We start from the raw sequence: 16,885 nt of genomic DNA on the forward strand, positions 1-16,885 counted from the left end.
AGAAATAGGAGGGGAGGCTGGAGCCTGAGATCTAACCGCGGAGGCCGTGGACCGTCGTGTGGACGCCTTGCGTGGAGGCATCGAGTGTGGACCCAGCGGGGGAAAATAAGGAGTGGGTGTCGGAGGAGATGATCGGAGGCGGCTCCGTTGAACGCTCCTTTAAGAACAAGGGTACTGCGAAGGTTCGCCGCCCTTCCTCTAGCGCCAATCCTATTGGTGCAAAAATCCGCTTGCGCCGGAGAAGCTGGAGTCGGGGAAGTCGCGGTCGCCGCCGGGACCTGCAAGGAAAGTCTAAACCGGAGGTGGGGTTGCTCCGGCAAGACCCTCCGACGCTCAAGTCAGTTCTCTGCATCAACAAGAATGGAGCGCTCGAACGGAGAATTTAGCAGAGTTTTGAGATAAGAAATGAGCTTAGAGAATAACGTATCTGGGTCCCCCTTTTTATAGGCGGGGGAGATAACGGATTGATGGCGGTATCTGTAACCGTCTGGCAGTGGGCTGTCCAGGGTCAGGCGGAGTTTGCTGCGAAGAGTAGTGGAATGGACCCGTGGCTATCACTGGGGCGTGCCACGTGGAGTCTGCCGAGTGAAGTGGGGCGGCGTTTGTTGTCGCGACTTGCCAGCGGATGGGAGAATCGCACGGTATCCGTTGCAGGAGGTGGAGCAGGATCGCGGCCGTTTATCGTGGCCTGTCAGGTAGTAATGGAGCCGCGTGGGATCCGTCGTAGGGAGTGGAGCAGCGCTGCGATCGTTACTGCGGCCTGTCAGGGAGTGGTGGAGCTGTGCGGAATCCGCCGCAGGAAGTGTAGCAGAATCGTGGCCGTGATTGTGGCCTGGGAGTGCAGATTTGTCGGCTGAAGTTCGGCTGTGGTCGGAGTCTGACCCCACGTAGGGGTCCAGGCGGAGTCCTCCTTGCGGTTGGGGTAGTGGGTGGAGCCCGGCTCCCGTGGGAGTCCGGGTGGAATCCCCTGCAATCAAAATCAGATGCAAAGTCCGGCTCCCGTAGGAGTCCGGACAAGGCTTACCGGCAGCTGACGTCGAGGGCGGAGCTCGGCTCCCATAGGAGTCCGGGCGGAGTCCACTTGCGGTTGAAGTTGTTGACGGAGTCCGGCTCCCGTAGGAGTCCGGACGAAGTCTGCTTGTAGCTGTTGGAGTTGAGGACGAAACCCGGCTCCCGTAGGAGTCCGGGTGGAGTCTCCCTGCAATCAAAGTTAAAGGCGAAGATTGGCTCCCGTAGGAGTCCGGACAGCTTACTAGCAGTTGACGTTGAGGACGGAGCGCGGCTCCCGTAGGAGTCCGGGCGGAGTCAACTTGAGGTCGGAGTTGTCGGCGGAGTCCGGCTCCCGTAGGAGTCCGGACGAAGTCTGTCTTGCAGCCGTTGGAGTCGAGGACGAAGCCCGGCTCCCGTAGGAGTCCGGGCGGAGTCTTCCTGCAATCAAAGTTAAAGGCGAAGTCCGGCTCCCGTAGGAGTCCGGACGAAGTCTGTCTGCAGCCGTTGGAGTCGAGGACGAAGCCCGGCTCCCATAGGAGTCCGGGCGGAGTCTTCCTGCAATCAAAGTTAAAGGCGAAGTCCGGCTCCCGTAGGAGTCCGGACGGGGCTTACCAGCAGTTGATGTTGAGGACGGAGCCCGGCTCCCGTAGGAGTCCGGGCGGAGTCTTCCCTTGAGGTCGGCATCGTGGGCGGAATCGTTGATTCCGTTGAGGACTTCGGCTGTGGGTATTTTATACCCAACAGCAACCATGTTTGGTGGAGAAAACAAGGGTGAGACAGAGATTCTGGGGAACGAGTAAATGTGGAGCTAGGGAGAGCATGGAAGTGGGAGAGGAAAACCCATGCTTGAAGCCTGAAACGGGGGGAGAGATGTGGGATTACCTAAAGGTGAGGAAGAAAAACCGGCTGGGAGGATGTAAAAGTATAGTAGATCATGTAGAGGTTCTCTTTTTTCTTTTCCTTTTTTTTTTAAAAAAATTTATGAAGGCTTGGGTAGGTTCTAAGTGGGCCTAGATGGGGCTCTACTTAGGCCTTGTTTGGCATTGCTATAGGTAGGAGAGCTTTGGGAAATAGAGATTTCACGAACAAAACTTTAACAAAAATACTTTTTGTTGTTTAGTAACTACAGGTGCTCTACTGAGGCTTCATTTGGCATTGCTGTAGGTAGTAGAGTTTTTGTTTGTAGAGCTTTAAGAAATAGAGCTTTTACCAACATAACTTTTAATAGGTAGTTGTTTGCTGTTTAGCAACCACATATATGAAGTACCGTGAAATTTTAACATTTGATGGTGACCAAACTAAGAAACTACTTTTAGTATCAGGAAATGACAACAAAGTATATTGCATAGTGCTTTCAATTGTCTAATTGCTTGTACCATCAAAAATTATTATTATAAGGTGTTTTTTGATTCAGAAAATAAGTTGCTATGATATTCTATTCTAAATAATATAATAAACAGTATTTTTTATATTTATTATAAAGTATAGCAATATTTTGATATGATATTATTATATTACAGTAACAATATTATAACATAATAAAATGATATTATTATGGTAATATAGTAGCAAGGTTTTGCATTCCGACGGGATGAGGGGTGTTCCGGCCATCCCATCTCGTTTTTACGAGAAAGCGGGATCGAGACGGGGTTGGGACTTCGAAATCCATCCATGTAAGGAGAGACAAAGAAAGAAGAAAAAAAGAAAAGAAGATGAAGAAAGGAAAAAAGGTGAAAGGAAAGAAGAAGAAGAAAAATAAAGAAGAAAAAGAAAGAAAAGAAGGAAGAATGGAAAGAAAAAGAATAAGTAAAAAAAAAAAAAAAAGAAAGGAAAGGTTTAATAAAAAGGAAAAAAAGAAAAGAAGGGTTAAGAAAATGAAACAAAAAGAAAAAAAAAAGAAAGGAAGATAGAAGAAAAAGAAAAAAAAGAAAGAAGAAAAGAAAAAAAGAAAAGAAATGAAAGAAGAGGAGAGAAAAGGAGGATATTTATCGAGATGCATGATCGGGATAGCTATCGAGATGGGATGGGATAGTGGGGCATCCCATTCCATGCAGATACCGAGACATGTCTGTCCCACGGGATTTAAAATCTTATATAGTAGTATTATATTACATATTATTATCATATAGCAATATTATATTATTATGATATAATTATAAAAATATAATAATCATGACAATAATATAAATAATGTACAGATTATTATATTTTTACCATATTATATTATATTATATTACTCTTATTTGTACATTATTATAAAATATCATTAATTTAAAACTTATTTTTATATTTTAATCTAAATAACATAATAAATAATATAATTATTTTTTGTGGGTGATTCCTAAGTAACAATAGATATCTTAAGGTTGAAATTCAAAATCCTTCATGCAATGAAAGTCTTTGAAATTATTTTTTTAAAAAGTTTCCCAATGTATCTCAAGCGGAGTATTTGCCCAATAGATTAGAGCTTTCCCTATCAGACTTTTTTCAGCTTTTGGAGGAAGTAGAAGCTATTTCAATATTTTTACCAAATATAATAAAAAAAAACTAAAAGAGCTTTTGGCCCTTCAAGAAGCACTTGTTGGTCCTCCAAAAGCAATGCCAAACCAAGCTTTATGCATAAGACTTGAAAACAGTGTTGAACCCTAGCATATGAATCGTAAATAAAGTGGTAACAAGCTTTTTGACTTTGCCCTTCCTCACCAATCATGAGGCCATGCAGGTTATGTTGCATCATGTCAATGGTTGAAAAAATAAGCATAAACCATAAGACAAGGAGCAAATTTAGAGTTGTTTCAAATATGGGCTCAAGATCAATTTGCTGTTCGCTAATTGGCTTACTAGTTCAATTATGCTTTTTTAATGGTAGTATTTTGAGCCCAAAACCTATTAAAGATATGTGATGATCCATGTTTATTATGAACTTATCCTATAATCATGATCCATAGTATACAAAGTTCGATAAGGAAGTCAAAGAGAAGCCTCTTAATTCTGCATCAAGCATATATAACATTTGTTTATAAAAAAAGATCAAGGGTGCCAACTTCTAATGGGTCATATAATAATTGACACAACAAATCATCATCTCCACATGAAAAAATAGGGGAGCAAAAAATATATGAATATGCATGGTGACCTCAATAAAGTTGTATCTGCATAGTTTTAAAACAAAAGACCCCCTGCACTAAAACTCCATTAATCTAGATCCTAAACACAAATTGTATCATATATTGGCATAGATTTCTTAAGCATGGAAATTTTCAAATGAAACATGATCCAATCCAAAGATAACATTATGTGGCATAGTTTTAAAACTTGCAAGCTGATTTGAAACTTGGTAGGTTTTCAAGCCAACTTGGTAGAAGATTCGTATTGTGTGAAATTGAGATTTCGATGGATCTTGACTTTGCTTGACTTACCAACTTAGTCAGATCTCGGACCAAACCGGTTGCCTTGATCAAGTCTTTAACACTAATATCATTTGTAAAGTTGACCCGAACTTGCATGAATTAGTGAGTATCATGCTAAACTGCCAGTTTGGAGTGTACTATACTGAAGTGATGTGGAACCAGGCTGGTTTGCAAGTTCAAGGATTCCGTGGGAATAGGTCCCGCTTGGCTTTGCTTGGTAAGACTCGGTTTGAGTTAGTTCCTAGCTCCTTAGTGACTTAGAATGGGAGAAGGCATCTTGATGCCTTTCCTCTCTTTTCTATTGAGGGTAGGGGAGAAGCAATTTTTTATGGTTTTAAGGCCTAACGAAGCCATGATTAGGTAAATCCCCTCCCTCCTCTTCATTCTTCTCATTTTTTTTCCATTTTATACGTAAAATAGGCCAAAAATGGTAAAATAAGGGAAAATCTTGCCAAAAATTTATATTTTAGCATGATTTCATGCTATGCTGAAAATCTCAAGGTAATCTGCGCATGGAAGTTGAAACCATGATTTTCCATTTTTACATAATTTTTTTGATTAAAAAATATATTTTTAGTTGAAATAGATGCAAGCAATAATAGGTTATTTTGGTGTTCTTGTGCTAGGGTTACTTTTTTTGCATAAAAAACAAACAGACATAGCACTATAATGGAAGAGAAACAAAGGAGGAAAAGATGCAAGAGAGGTTATGGAGGAAAATTTAGACCCCAACTTGCTTCAAAAAGGCCTTGCACCTATCTTTGTGTTGCATGAAGGATAAGAACTCTATGTATGAAAAATATGTTACTTTATTCTGCTTAAAAAAATAGAAAAGAGGAGCCACCCACTATAGATAGGGTTTTAAGACTTTTTGTGACTAGAATACCCCTCCATATAAGTACATATTGCAATCAGCTCAAAACACTAAAAATGCAGCAGAAACAACCTAAAATATAAAAACATAAAGAAAATACAAAGAAAGTGATGAAAATCCTAAGTTAATTGCCTAAACTAACTTAACATTGTACTCAATCCAAAATTTGACTCGGTCTAAGGCTTGATGCATCAGCTGAGGCTCTTGATCCAAGCCTTGTCCATCTACAAGCTTGTCGGTGCTCGTCCTTGACATTGTTAAAAGTTTAGAACTCATGATGGTCTCCATTAGTTTAGTATTTTTTGGTTAGAACTATTATAGTATTTATCATGATGGTTCATTTGTTTCCTTCAGTTCATGTGATTTGAATGGTAGTCAAAGGAACATAAAAATACATGCATATATCATGCATGTATGCATGTTGTATCATTGGGTACTTGATCGAGTCTTTGAATAAACTTGACTAAGCTAACCTTTGAGTTGGCTTGAGTTGCTACGGTTTAAACTATGGGTACATCCTATACGAGCATGTATTATTGGGTGCTTGATTGAGTTTTGAACCAACTCTACTGAGCTAACTTTAGAGACAAGCGGAGTTTTTGGGTTTATACTATAGGTACATCTCATACTAGTATGGTACTTGCCCAAGTCTCTAAAAGCAACTTGACTAAGCTGACTTTTGTTTTGAATTTTTGGTCTTGAAACTATGGATACATTCAAGGTTCGCCATCTTGATACTAGACCCCATACCGGTACCATCCTATTGCAGTGTTGGTATGCGGTTCGGTATGAGACAACATATTGAGTGTTGTTAGTATGGTGCGAGACAACATACTGGTACAAGACTGATATGATATGGTATGACCTATACCAGGTGATACGACAGACCATGGGTACATCCTGTACTAGCTTCATAGCACTCTATAAAGAAAGATCTCATTTTTGTTTTTGTTTTTGTTTTTGTTTTTGTTTTTTTTTAAGTTTTTGTTGTTATTCTTAGCCCTGATTTTGTTAATGTTTTTATCTCTATTTTTGTGAAGACTCTTTGTGACTGCTTGGATCATACTTTCATACCTTATAAAAAACACTTGAATTGGTTTCCCTGTCATTGAAGGTCATTTTAGTCTTAGTTCTTGGATGCCTATTGTTAAAGTTGCAGAGAAAGCTGGTTAAATTCAAAGATGATAATCATTGTTTGCAATTAAAAAAGGGATTGCTTTTCATTGTTTAGCATCTTTTTGTATAGACAAGCATTATACCAAGATGCTGTTGGTAGACTTTATGTTACTGATCAAGATGTCAGGCGGTGAAGTAATAGAAGATATGCCAATAAAGATGAGGGTGTATTTACACCACATCTCAACAATTGTGCTGGTGGGTGAGAGTAAGGGCCACGTGGAACAAAGTTGATGGAATCAGTGCAAGTAGGAGTCATGTGACCCTTGCTAGACTGAACAAAAGTTCAGCTATGAGAAACTGTACCAACTACCAAGGGTAAAGACTTAGGCCGAAAGGTAGATTTCGGCTTTAATCTAAATATATAGGCTGAAAGATCAAGTCTTGAACGTTGGTTGGACAGAAGATTATATGGTAGGCAAATGAACAGAAAAGGCTAGCACAAGCCAAAGGTTGATAGAATATAATTATTCGTTTGGCAGCTACAGAGCAATCATGCTTATGATGTGCGCAGTGGGAGGATAGTCGGTGATTGTTTATCAGAACCACCAGGAGTGAAGACAAGATATGGGAAGCAATCATCAGAGTGGATAGTTATTGTGTTTAAGGATAGTTGTTATGTTTTAGTATAAATGATGGAATTATACTTTGTAAATAGATCCTTCAACAATCAATTCAATTGCATTACTTTATTTTTATCTTAATCTATTATCTTAGGAGTAAGCATAATTTAGATTTCCTACCATAGCCTAATACTACACCTGTACTGCTTCCTAGTGCTGCACTCTTACTGTAGCTCAGTACTGTATCTTTTTTGTAACCAAATGCTGTTCCCCTATCTAGTTATGTCTCTTTTGAATGGAGGTGTGATAGCGGTGAAAGTTCTTGAAGGTCAAGACATCTGAACTTATATTACTCTATCCTCCCTCTAATTAACATCTTTCTGGCTAGTCCAACATTGTAGCATATCTGCGTAGCATCTACCCGTTGTCCAAACAAGCTTGAAGGCACACCTCCTGCCAAGTAACCTAGTTCCTTGGCTCACTTGGAACAGGATGGAAAAGGTGTTGACAAGCTTTCTAGCATGTCTGGTGGGATGTCACATAATCATCATCATACTCTTTTCAATAGGACAACTGCATAGCTATCATCAAATCATGCAGAAGGAGATCAAGCAGCTGCAGTGAAAGTGGCTGCCATACTTTGGTCACTCTTGGAGCGGTATGCAGCTTTTTTGGCTCTAATGTGGTATAGGTTGATAGACTTGTTTCATTGAATAGTACATTCCAGTATAAACTGTGGTGGAATTAGCTGATCCTGTTTTCATGGTAGTTGAATTGGTTTCCCTATTGCCATGGCACGAGAATGCCAAGGCCTTTAAGTCACCTATCCCTTAGATTTTGGTCTATCAGGAGGAAGAGGTCAAAGATGATCATATGGAGTCTTTGGGCTCCACAGACTGAGGCAAGGTGGAAATCTTGCTAGCAAATGTAGGATTACATTAGACTAAACAAGGTATTGGTATTTCGGTTACCATTGGATTGGCACTTGGAGCTGTCAGTCACAGTGCATTATAGATAATTGTTGTTGATGTTGGTGATGCTACGCCATCACAGGTTTTTACTTTTGAAGCCCGTGATCTCTTGGTGGTAATGGAAGGTAGTAGCACTATCATCCTACAATGCAACTCATTGCCATTAAAAGGGTTGGAGGGCAACCATCAAAACAAAAGCAGCTACACTTTCCTTGGATGGTACACATATTGGAGCCATATGCTAGGGGCAACATGACTACATGGGGGCCAATTTGACATGGTACTTGATGTTATGTGTACTTGGAGATCCTTACGTGGACCATTGATCGTGCAGAATTCTGAGCTAGATAATAATTTGCTTGAGGATCGAAGAGGTAATGAATTTGTTCTAAATGAAAAAATAATAAATAATATTATATATTATTTTCATTTCATAAGGAGACATTCCACTAAACTTCGGCCAGTAAGTTGATACAACTGCTCTACTGCAAAGATGGACCCTACTCAAGATCTCTCACAGCTCTTCCAGTCTCACTCTGGCTGAAGAGGTTGGGTTGTCGTCTAGCAGTTCTGCTTCAAAGGATATGGTCTGATTCTTCCAAGAGAATTCAGCTAGCAGGTGTTGAAAATCATTGATCCAAGAGGGAGGCTGAATATTGATGATAATTGTGGCTGAGTCATTATTGGAGGATGAACCCATTGAGCTTCTTAAAAAGGTTTTGGCGCAGCAGAATATCGAGTCTTAAAAGGATTCTAATTGATTGTGGTTCATTGAGGGGTGCTGTCCCGAAGGGGAAGCAATCTGATTAAGCCATCTAGTCCATCTTTAGAAGAGAAGATATGGATCAACACGGGTTAGGATGAAAGTGCAGGAATTCCAAAAGGCATTCAAGATTTGAACTTCTGGGCACCATAATTATAGAAGCAGATGTGGTGGCTATTACCACCCATTGTCTGCCTGATTGACAACTGATGAGATGTGGGGGCCTTTGTTTACACGTCTCACCAATTTAGCTAGTGGTTGAGAGCAAGCATCATGTGGAGCAGGTTGGATGGAATCAGTGCCAGAAGGAATCCCATGACCCTTGCTAGACTAAATGAATAAAGTTCAACTGTGAGAAATTGTACTAAGGATGAAGATTCAAGCCGAACAAGCAGAATGCAGCTTTAATCTGGATAACTCAGTCAAAAGATCAAGTCTTGGCTGTTTGCCTAGTGGAAGACAGGGGCGATCTTATGGGTTAAAAATTCCTAAAGGCAGAAGATCATATTGTAGGCTGAGTGAAGACAGATGGCTAGAACAAGCTCAAGGCCAATAGAATATGATTTTTAGTTTGATAATTGTAAAGCAATAATGCTTATGACGTGTGTAGTGGGTTGACAATTGGTGACAGTTACCAGAGCCACCATGAGTGAAGACCATGCGTAGAAAGTAACCGTTGGAGCAAATAATTATTGTGGTTGAGGGTTATGTATTAGTATAAATAGTGTACCATATAAATAGACCTTTTGACAACCAATCCAATCATATTACTTTATCTTAATCTTTTATCTTAAGTGTGGACATAACTTAGATTTCCCATCACAGCCTAGCGGTACATCCTTACCATAGTCTAGTGCTACAGCCTTACTATAGACTAATGCTATACTAATATCCAGTACCACCTCCTTCGAACGATAGTATGATGGTGGTAAAAGTCCTTGAAGGTCAAGGCACCTAGACTTGCATTGCCCTATCCTCCTTTCGATCAACATCTTTTCAACTAGTTCAATGCTGGTGGCATGCCACACATGCATTTATCCCTTATCCGAACAAGCTTGGCAGTGTACCCTTCACCAACTGACCGAGTTCCTTGGGATCCGGAGTTCTCTAGCTCATCTGGAATGGGATGGAAAGGGCAGCAACAATGCATCATGAAAAATTTGATATCAAGAGTGAGGAATAGAGTTAGGAAGAATATATTGCATTGACTGAAATTTAGGCAATGAGGATAGCTCATGTGCAGAAGAATATGATTATGAGATGACCGCCATTTGAGGTGGGCATAGATAGGACGTGAAGGTATTGAGAAGATTTGTAATGTGGACAGCAACAATCAATATGAAAACTTCTGAATTGGTATGGTGGCATGTATCTTAAGCTAGAGTTGTGTGGTCAGAAGGATCTTAGAATTTATGTCTAAGGCTTATAAAGAGAAAATAACATATCATATGTGAATGGATCCAATAAAAATTGATTTAAAGAAACATAGCAATTTTGTAAGCCAAGCCATGGAAGTAACCAATGATATTATGATTCATATTCTTCTTCCTACTTAAGGTCTAATTGAGAAGAACTTTGGATAGAGATATAATTGGTACTGAAAACTCAATAGCCGACCCAATTATTTTAAAATAATTAGATATAGATCAAATTAAATTTTTGATAACTTATCAGATTGAAATTGGATTTGATATATAGGATCCAATTTCTTATTGTGTGGAACTCAGGTGTAGCTATATTGGAACCCTAAAACTTGATAACCTAAATACAGATACTCAAAGTCTCAAACTATATAAGTAGTTAGTATAAATCAAAGTTTGCTAAACAGTACCCAACTGGATAGTTCAAGGCAAGGTTTTAAATATCGATACCGGACCTTGTACTGGTTGTCGGTCGGTATGGTACGGTACAGTACCGCACCGTACTGGCCCGTACTGAGAATAAAAATTCAAAAAAATTCCATCCAACGGCAAAAAAAATAAAGAAAACCAGGCCGTACGGCATCGTACCGGTGCTGTACCGCATCATATCAGCCCGTACCATGTGGTTCGGTCTGATTCAGGCCATTTTTCGAAAAATAGGCCTGAACCGAACCAATTTTCCGTTGGTACGGTACAGTATGGGGTGTACTAGTCGGTTCGAGCTGGTACGGAATACCATGGTTCAAGATATACCAAACTAGATTGCTTGGTGATTGGCATGGTTTAGCCCTTCAGTTCAATCCTTTTTGAATATAAAAAGCAGAAGAGCGACTTCTTGAAGCTTCTCTCCGGGTCTTCCTCACTCTTGATTCTACTCTTTCTGCAATCTCTCTCTCAGCATCCTCTCGCTCTCTCTCCTCTCTTCTGATGATCCATGTTGATGGATGTTGATGCTTTCTTCTTGGTGGTTTAGATGGTCTCTTCTTTGATTGAAGCTGATGTTGATGTTGACACTATTGCTCTTGGTTGATGCCTACTCCAACACCTCTCCCTTTATATGCCTCTTTCTCTCTCCCTCTCTCCCTCCATCTCTTTCTCCCTCTTCCCTCTCTACCTCTCCATCGCTCTCCCCTTCATCTTCTCTCTCTCCCTTGGTTCTTTGCCTTATAGGGTTAGGATTTCTCCTTCTCTCCCTTCCTCTTCTCTCGATCTTTCATCTTTAGTACACCTCGGCTTGATATGGTATGTACCAATACTGTACTAAACCATCACTGACTAGTACGAGCCTCGGTCTGGTTTGGGAACCTTGATATAAATATAATGGTGAGAATTGGCTATATGACTTCTGTTACTTCTTTTCCTTTTTCTCTTGCATGCTCTTCTTAACTCTTGCCCATTGCTATTGTAGTTCCAAAATCTCTACCAACATATGGATTTTATGTTTCAATCAAACTGAATATAAGTAGAAACTAAAATCTATCACAATAGTGATTTGATTTTTTACATCACCAATCAGTCACTTCCTATATCATGCTACTCAAGGTTTTAAATCCCGTGAGATAGAGGAGTCCCAATATATTCATGGAACTGGATGCCCCACTGTTCCATCTCATTTCGAAGGTCGTTCCGATCATGCATTCCGGCAGATATCATCCGTCTTTCTCCCCTACTTGCCTTCTATCTTTCTTTTTTGCTTTCTTTCCTTTGTTTCTTTTTCTTCTACTTTTCTTTCTTTCTTTTTTTTTTCTTTCTTTTCATCTTCCCTTCCTTTTTTTTTCTTTTCTTCTTCTCTCTTTCTTTTCTTTCTTCTTTCCTTTTCTTTTCTTTTCCCTTCCTTTCCTTCGTTTTTCTTGTTCTTCTTTCTTTTCACTTTTCTCTTTTTTCCATCTTCCGTTCTTTCTTCTCTCTTTCTTTTTCTTTCCCTGTATGGATGGGTTTCAGAGTCCCGACCCCATCCCTATCCTTTTTTCTCACAGGAACTAGCCGAGACGCCTCCTGTCTTGCCGAGACGTAAAATCTTGATGCTACTTTCCTGCCGCAACTTGTCATTGGTTTACCATATATGGAAGATTATTTTGATAAACATATTTTCTAGTTTTGGAGACCATGGACTCTTGGCTAGTTGGCCTACTAAAATTATTTGCGAAGTTACTTCAAAAAATACATGGATCAAAATTAGAATCTGATTATTAATCAAGCTCAGATGTGAATTTGGAACTTATTCATTTTGATGGATTTGAACCTGAATTTGATCTTAGATTTTCTTAGATATGGTATGGATCTGGGCCAAATTCAACCCATTTGTAGTCTTATCTCTCAAGATCCGGCAGGATGGGTTGGAGTGAGCAGGGGAAGGGGGTGGAGAAGGAAGTGGGAGAGCACAGCAGCATGGGTGTTTTTAGGCCTGATCCCTATGGGATGTAGAAAAAAGAAAGCCTTGAGAGGTTCCTTTTGAGCCTGGTCCCCTAGATCAGGAAAAAAAAAAAAAAAGAAGGAAAAAAGAGGAAAAAAAGAAGAAGGCTCCATAGTTCTTTTACTTATTCTTTCATGCTCCTTTTCTCCCCTCATCTTGTTGGACCTTGCAAGATCGGGCCAAATAGACCCTTAGGGCCTGTTTCGGAGCTTCCCATATGTTCCAGAATAGCATGGGGGACAGGGAGGGAGAAGAAGAGCGTGATGGTCATGCAGCTTGCTCCCAGCAGGTCTTTTTCTTAATCCCACTGAGTGGCAATGGTCCCTGTGTTCTCACTTCCTCTCATGCTGCCTCCCTCCCTTCTCGCAGCAATCCTATCCTAGCATATTCGGGTTTTAGACAAACAAGCCTTGCTAGGATCAGGATTTTGCATGTTTTCATTAGGTTGCCGGCTGTAATAGTTTCAAGCAACTTATTCTAAGGCACTCTTTGAAAAGCATTTTACTAATTATGAAACGAGACACATCTTATGTGAATTTATCAGGTGGATCGTACCACAAATTAACTATAACCCTTAAGTGTGGCATACTTTGGCACCTGATAATTGGGATCTCATGGAGCTTATATGTTAGTAGATGCACCAGCAGTAAGATTGATTTTCTGAAATTGAGTTTGCATCCGATGGTAAATATCATTAAAATTTTTTTCCATCCAATTGTTTTGCTTCTACCTTCTAATTCCAGCCTTCTTCACCTATTAGCATTTAAGCAACAGAATTGTTAATCTCAAACAGCATTTGCGAGTCAATTCTGCTTTGCTGGTCCTTTTTCCCTGAACAAATTTTTTTTAAAGCTTTCATGACTAATTTTCTAGTTTTGACGCCTTGTAGAGTTGTTACTGAAATGCCCTCAGATGAGGTGACGTTTTTAGCTTTGGTAATTGATTCAAAATACCTTGAAAAAACAGAGCTTCATCGGTGGCCCTTTGGCTCTAATCCTCTCTTAGTTTTTCCCGCATTTGATGATCTGATTGTTTTCTCCAGCAATCAGACAGGCATGTGTCAGACCTTATGATGTTTTCTTGCACGTTCATACTTGTGTACCTCCAGCTGCAAGATTTATGGCTACTAATTAAAGAAGTTTATCTTAAATCCAGGAGATGGGAAGCGACCACATAGCCCTGTTGTCCGAGTTCATCTTCAAAGAATGCAGGGACTTAGAATTACAAGGCCCAGCCAACAGTTCAACAGAGGAAGACACAACTCACTGAAATGATTACTTTGAGCTGATACAAGGTTCTGAGTTTTTAACTTCGGATAGGATAAAAATTTAAGGGAAAAAGGAAAGTTGGAGAACAGAAGCCCAACCAAGTTGAGCTTGTATCAGATTAAACACCACTGATATATTTATGCATCTGGAGGTGCTGTTGTGGTTGAATCCTTCTGAGTGTCATGAGACATTACTCCATAGTGCTGTAGTTCCGGTAACCAGGGCCATATCTGTTGCTCATGATGCCAGCATGTAGCAGGATCAGGTAAAGCAGCGGTGTGAATGTCAAAATAATGATAAATGCCTCCAAAGTCCTCTGCAACATTTAAACACAATACATGTTTGAGAACAATTTTAATCCATGCTTTATGAATGATTGGAGTACTTAAAAGTACCAGACGTCTCCCTCGATTTCCCAAATTGATATGCTTGCATGCAAGACTGCAGAACCCGAAGAGAAAAAAATTGTGACCTTGTCAGTTAATGGTAATAATCATCTCGGCTTTAGTCAACATGTAAAAAAAATAACAAATTGTGGAAACTCAATTGTGGAGATGGGATAGGTTTTGGTTTTGTCTCTATGACTGATATTTCAGAAAGATGCGTTTTTATCTGTGAATTAGCCAGCTCCTGTTTTCCATCCTTGTATAGCATAATATCCTTGTTTCAGAATTCTCTTAATGGCTGCATTTCAATCATCACTTTGGCTACTTTTGCAACCAAGATGAGAAAAATTCAGTAGAACTTTGGAACCGTATGAAAACTCTAACAATCTCCAATCCATATTTGATCTGGTTTGGACGTCACAGTTGATCATGAGTTCAATTATTTTGCATAGTTTGATCATGAGCTCTTTTTTGTTGTTGTTGTTGTTGTTGTCGTGGTGGTGGTGGTGAAAGATGAGTTACATTTATTTATTTATTTGCTTGTTTGCAGTGTTTTGTAGATTTATACACAAGTCGAGATTTCTAACCTATTTATTTTCTCCTCTCTCTGGACTCGCAATCTCCGTTAATTTTCCTGCGCCCTATAATTAACCCATGTACATTCCTCCTAAGGAAAACACGGTAAAAAGACATGGTAAAACTACGTTGTGAGAGGAATTATACCCGAAGGAGAGGGCTGTTAGAGCCGAAGAAACCAATGCAGAGGACACTGCACTAGCCAAGCTGTCGCTCCGCCATGCCCTAATATGCAGCAGGCCTGCCAGCACCGAGCACGAACCCATTGCTCCAGCCGTTAACGAGAAGATCAGCAGGTAGCTCGTCGACGTATTCCCTCCTAAATCTATGCAGACGATAAAGCTCGTAAGCAAGCAAAGTCTTTCAAATCAAATAACAAACCTTCAAGCCATCGAAACAGGTCAAGTAAGAAGAACAGATGGACAAGAAATCCGACAACTTAACGTCGGTGAGCCTCTTGGTCGTCGAACTTATCGAGGGACCATCCGGCGAGGCCGAGGACGACGATGTACATGGCAAGGTTGACAGATAGAAGAGGGCCCAGGAAGCCCCTAGCCGCCATTCCTGTTGCCATGACTTTGGTATGGTGTTCATGCAGCTGAGACGGAGAATAAAGAGAATGGGGGATTTGTAAGAGGGGAAGCCGAGGAGAGAATTTTCAGCTTAGGAGGTTGGGGAACTGGAGGCATACGTGGGAGGAGTGGAGCTGTGGAGGGGTTACAGATGTTTGTTGAAGTGTGAAAACGTGGAAGGCGATGAGAGCGTTTGTCGTGCTGGTTATGTTTGCTGTCAGACCCGGCTTTAGCACTGCCTCTCCACGCGTGCTCTTTCTTGCTCCACGCGTCCCAAGTGTAGTAGTGTTTCACCTCCAAACCGTTTTCGCCGCTGCTAAGCTTGTTTGAACCGGTCATGATGTTAGTCATGGGCTACCTAGTGTTCGGCCCTGTGGGGTGAAGCGTAGGATGTCTGAGGTCTTTTGTAAAAGTAGTCAAAATAAGACATGATGTACGTGAATGGATTTATGTCAAATTGAGAGCAAATAAACCGTATACTATATTTATAAAATTAAAAAAAAAATTATATATTATTGCTACTGATCTCCCCACCTAAAGGTCGGACGTCAAGGTGGATGTGGCCAAGATGAATCCACCACTAGAGCTTTGCCCAAGCACTTACAAAACAAGTCAACACTGGAGGTGGCTACGGTATAAACCCTCCGAAACTCAAGTCAGGAGATGGAAAACGATGAGGAGAGCGAGTTAGGAGTTGATTGATTACGTATCTTGGAGGGTTCTGGAGCCTTTAATTTATAGGAGAGGAGTTTAAGTTATATCCGTCTCGAAATCCTGGTGATTTTCGGATTCATCATACAAATAGAATTGAAGAAGGACTTCCCTTTTACGGAGATTTGATCATAGAGGAATTCTACCTTATCTAGACTTTCCCAATTTGGAGGAAGGATGGATTTGTTGGTAGAGAATATAGATCGGCAATAGATGAGTTACCATAAATCGGCCACGGATGAGGAGAACATAGATCGGCTACATATGAGCTACCATAGATCGGACATGTATGAGCTGTAGGTAAGCCGAGTATGAGCTACTATAGTAGATCGACTGTATATGACTTGTAGGTCGGTCGAGTATGAGCTACCGTAGTAGATCGGTCATGTATGAGCTGTAGGTCGGCCGAATATGAGGTGAATCAGGATTGGACTGAGGAGTAGAAATTACTGCCAATTCAGTAGGTCGTGTCTGATGATCTTCATACCTATCGCATACTTAAGATCTGATAAGCATCACTCCTATAGCTTGATCATACTGAAAAAGTGTTAGCCGAGGTCGAGGTACTACACTAGATGCCTCTCCCTCTCGAGATCGAGCTTCTGATAGATTGGCCAAAGAGAGTACCAGCCCAAGGTCGAGGTTGATCTCATCGAGCTATTCACTATTGACGTGTTGAAGATCGACATCCTAAAGCAAACCGTCTTCAAATCTGGAGTTTTTAGAGCCACAAGGTTGGTAGTCTTTTCCCATTGGGGTTACTGCCTCTTCCTGAGGTTGGCTATAGTCGA

At 40.6% G+C, this 16,885-nt stretch overlaps 2 protein-coding genes across 5 annotated transcripts in view; one reads left to right on the plus strand and one right to left on the minus strand.

Annotated features, from left to right (window-relative positions):
- LOC105035783 (carbon catabolite repressor protein 4 homolog 3) overlaps positions 1-14,243 on the plus strand; it is a 55,966-nt gene extending 41,723 nt beyond the window's left edge. For all 3 annotated transcript variants that reach the window (XM_073253795.1, XM_073253794.1, XM_073253796.1), the window contains one exon: positions 13,737-14,243. Coding sequence is in view for 2 of the 3 variants with exons in the window: in XM_073253794.1 (XP_073109895.1) it covers positions 13,737-13,850 (114 nt within the window). In the remaining variant the exon portion in view is untranslated. The remainder of the gene's footprint in view (positions 1-13,736) is intronic.
- LOC105035782 (membrane protein PM19L-like) lies at positions 13,844-15,757 on the minus strand. Of its 2 annotated transcripts, XM_010911480.4 has the most exons (4): positions 15,256-15,530; positions 14,959-15,136; positions 14,245-14,290; positions 13,844-14,165 (listed from the first exon to the last, which is right to left on the minus strand). In XM_010911480.4, exons 1-4 carry the CDS (start codon positions 15,383-15,385, stop codon positions 14,040-14,042), a joined length of 480 nt encoding a protein of 159 aa, XP_010909782.1. In that variant the 5' UTR covers positions 15,386-15,530; the 3' UTR covers positions 13,844-14,039. The 2 variants fall into 2 exon arrangements, 1 of the variants encoding a protein (XP_010909782.1); XR_003799375.2 differs by lacking the exon at positions 14,245-14,290 and having other exon boundaries at positions 14,959-15,757.
- Between the last annotated feature and the right edge of the window lie 1,128 nt (positions 15,758-16,885).

This window comes from Elaeis guineensis, chromosome 3 (genome assembly GCF_000442705.2).
Source record: "Elaeis guineensis isolate ETL-2024a chromosome 3, EG11, whole genome shotgun sequence".
Taxonomy (NCBI): domain Eukaryota; kingdom Viridiplantae; phylum Streptophyta; class Magnoliopsida; order Arecales; family Arecaceae; genus Elaeis; species Elaeis guineensis.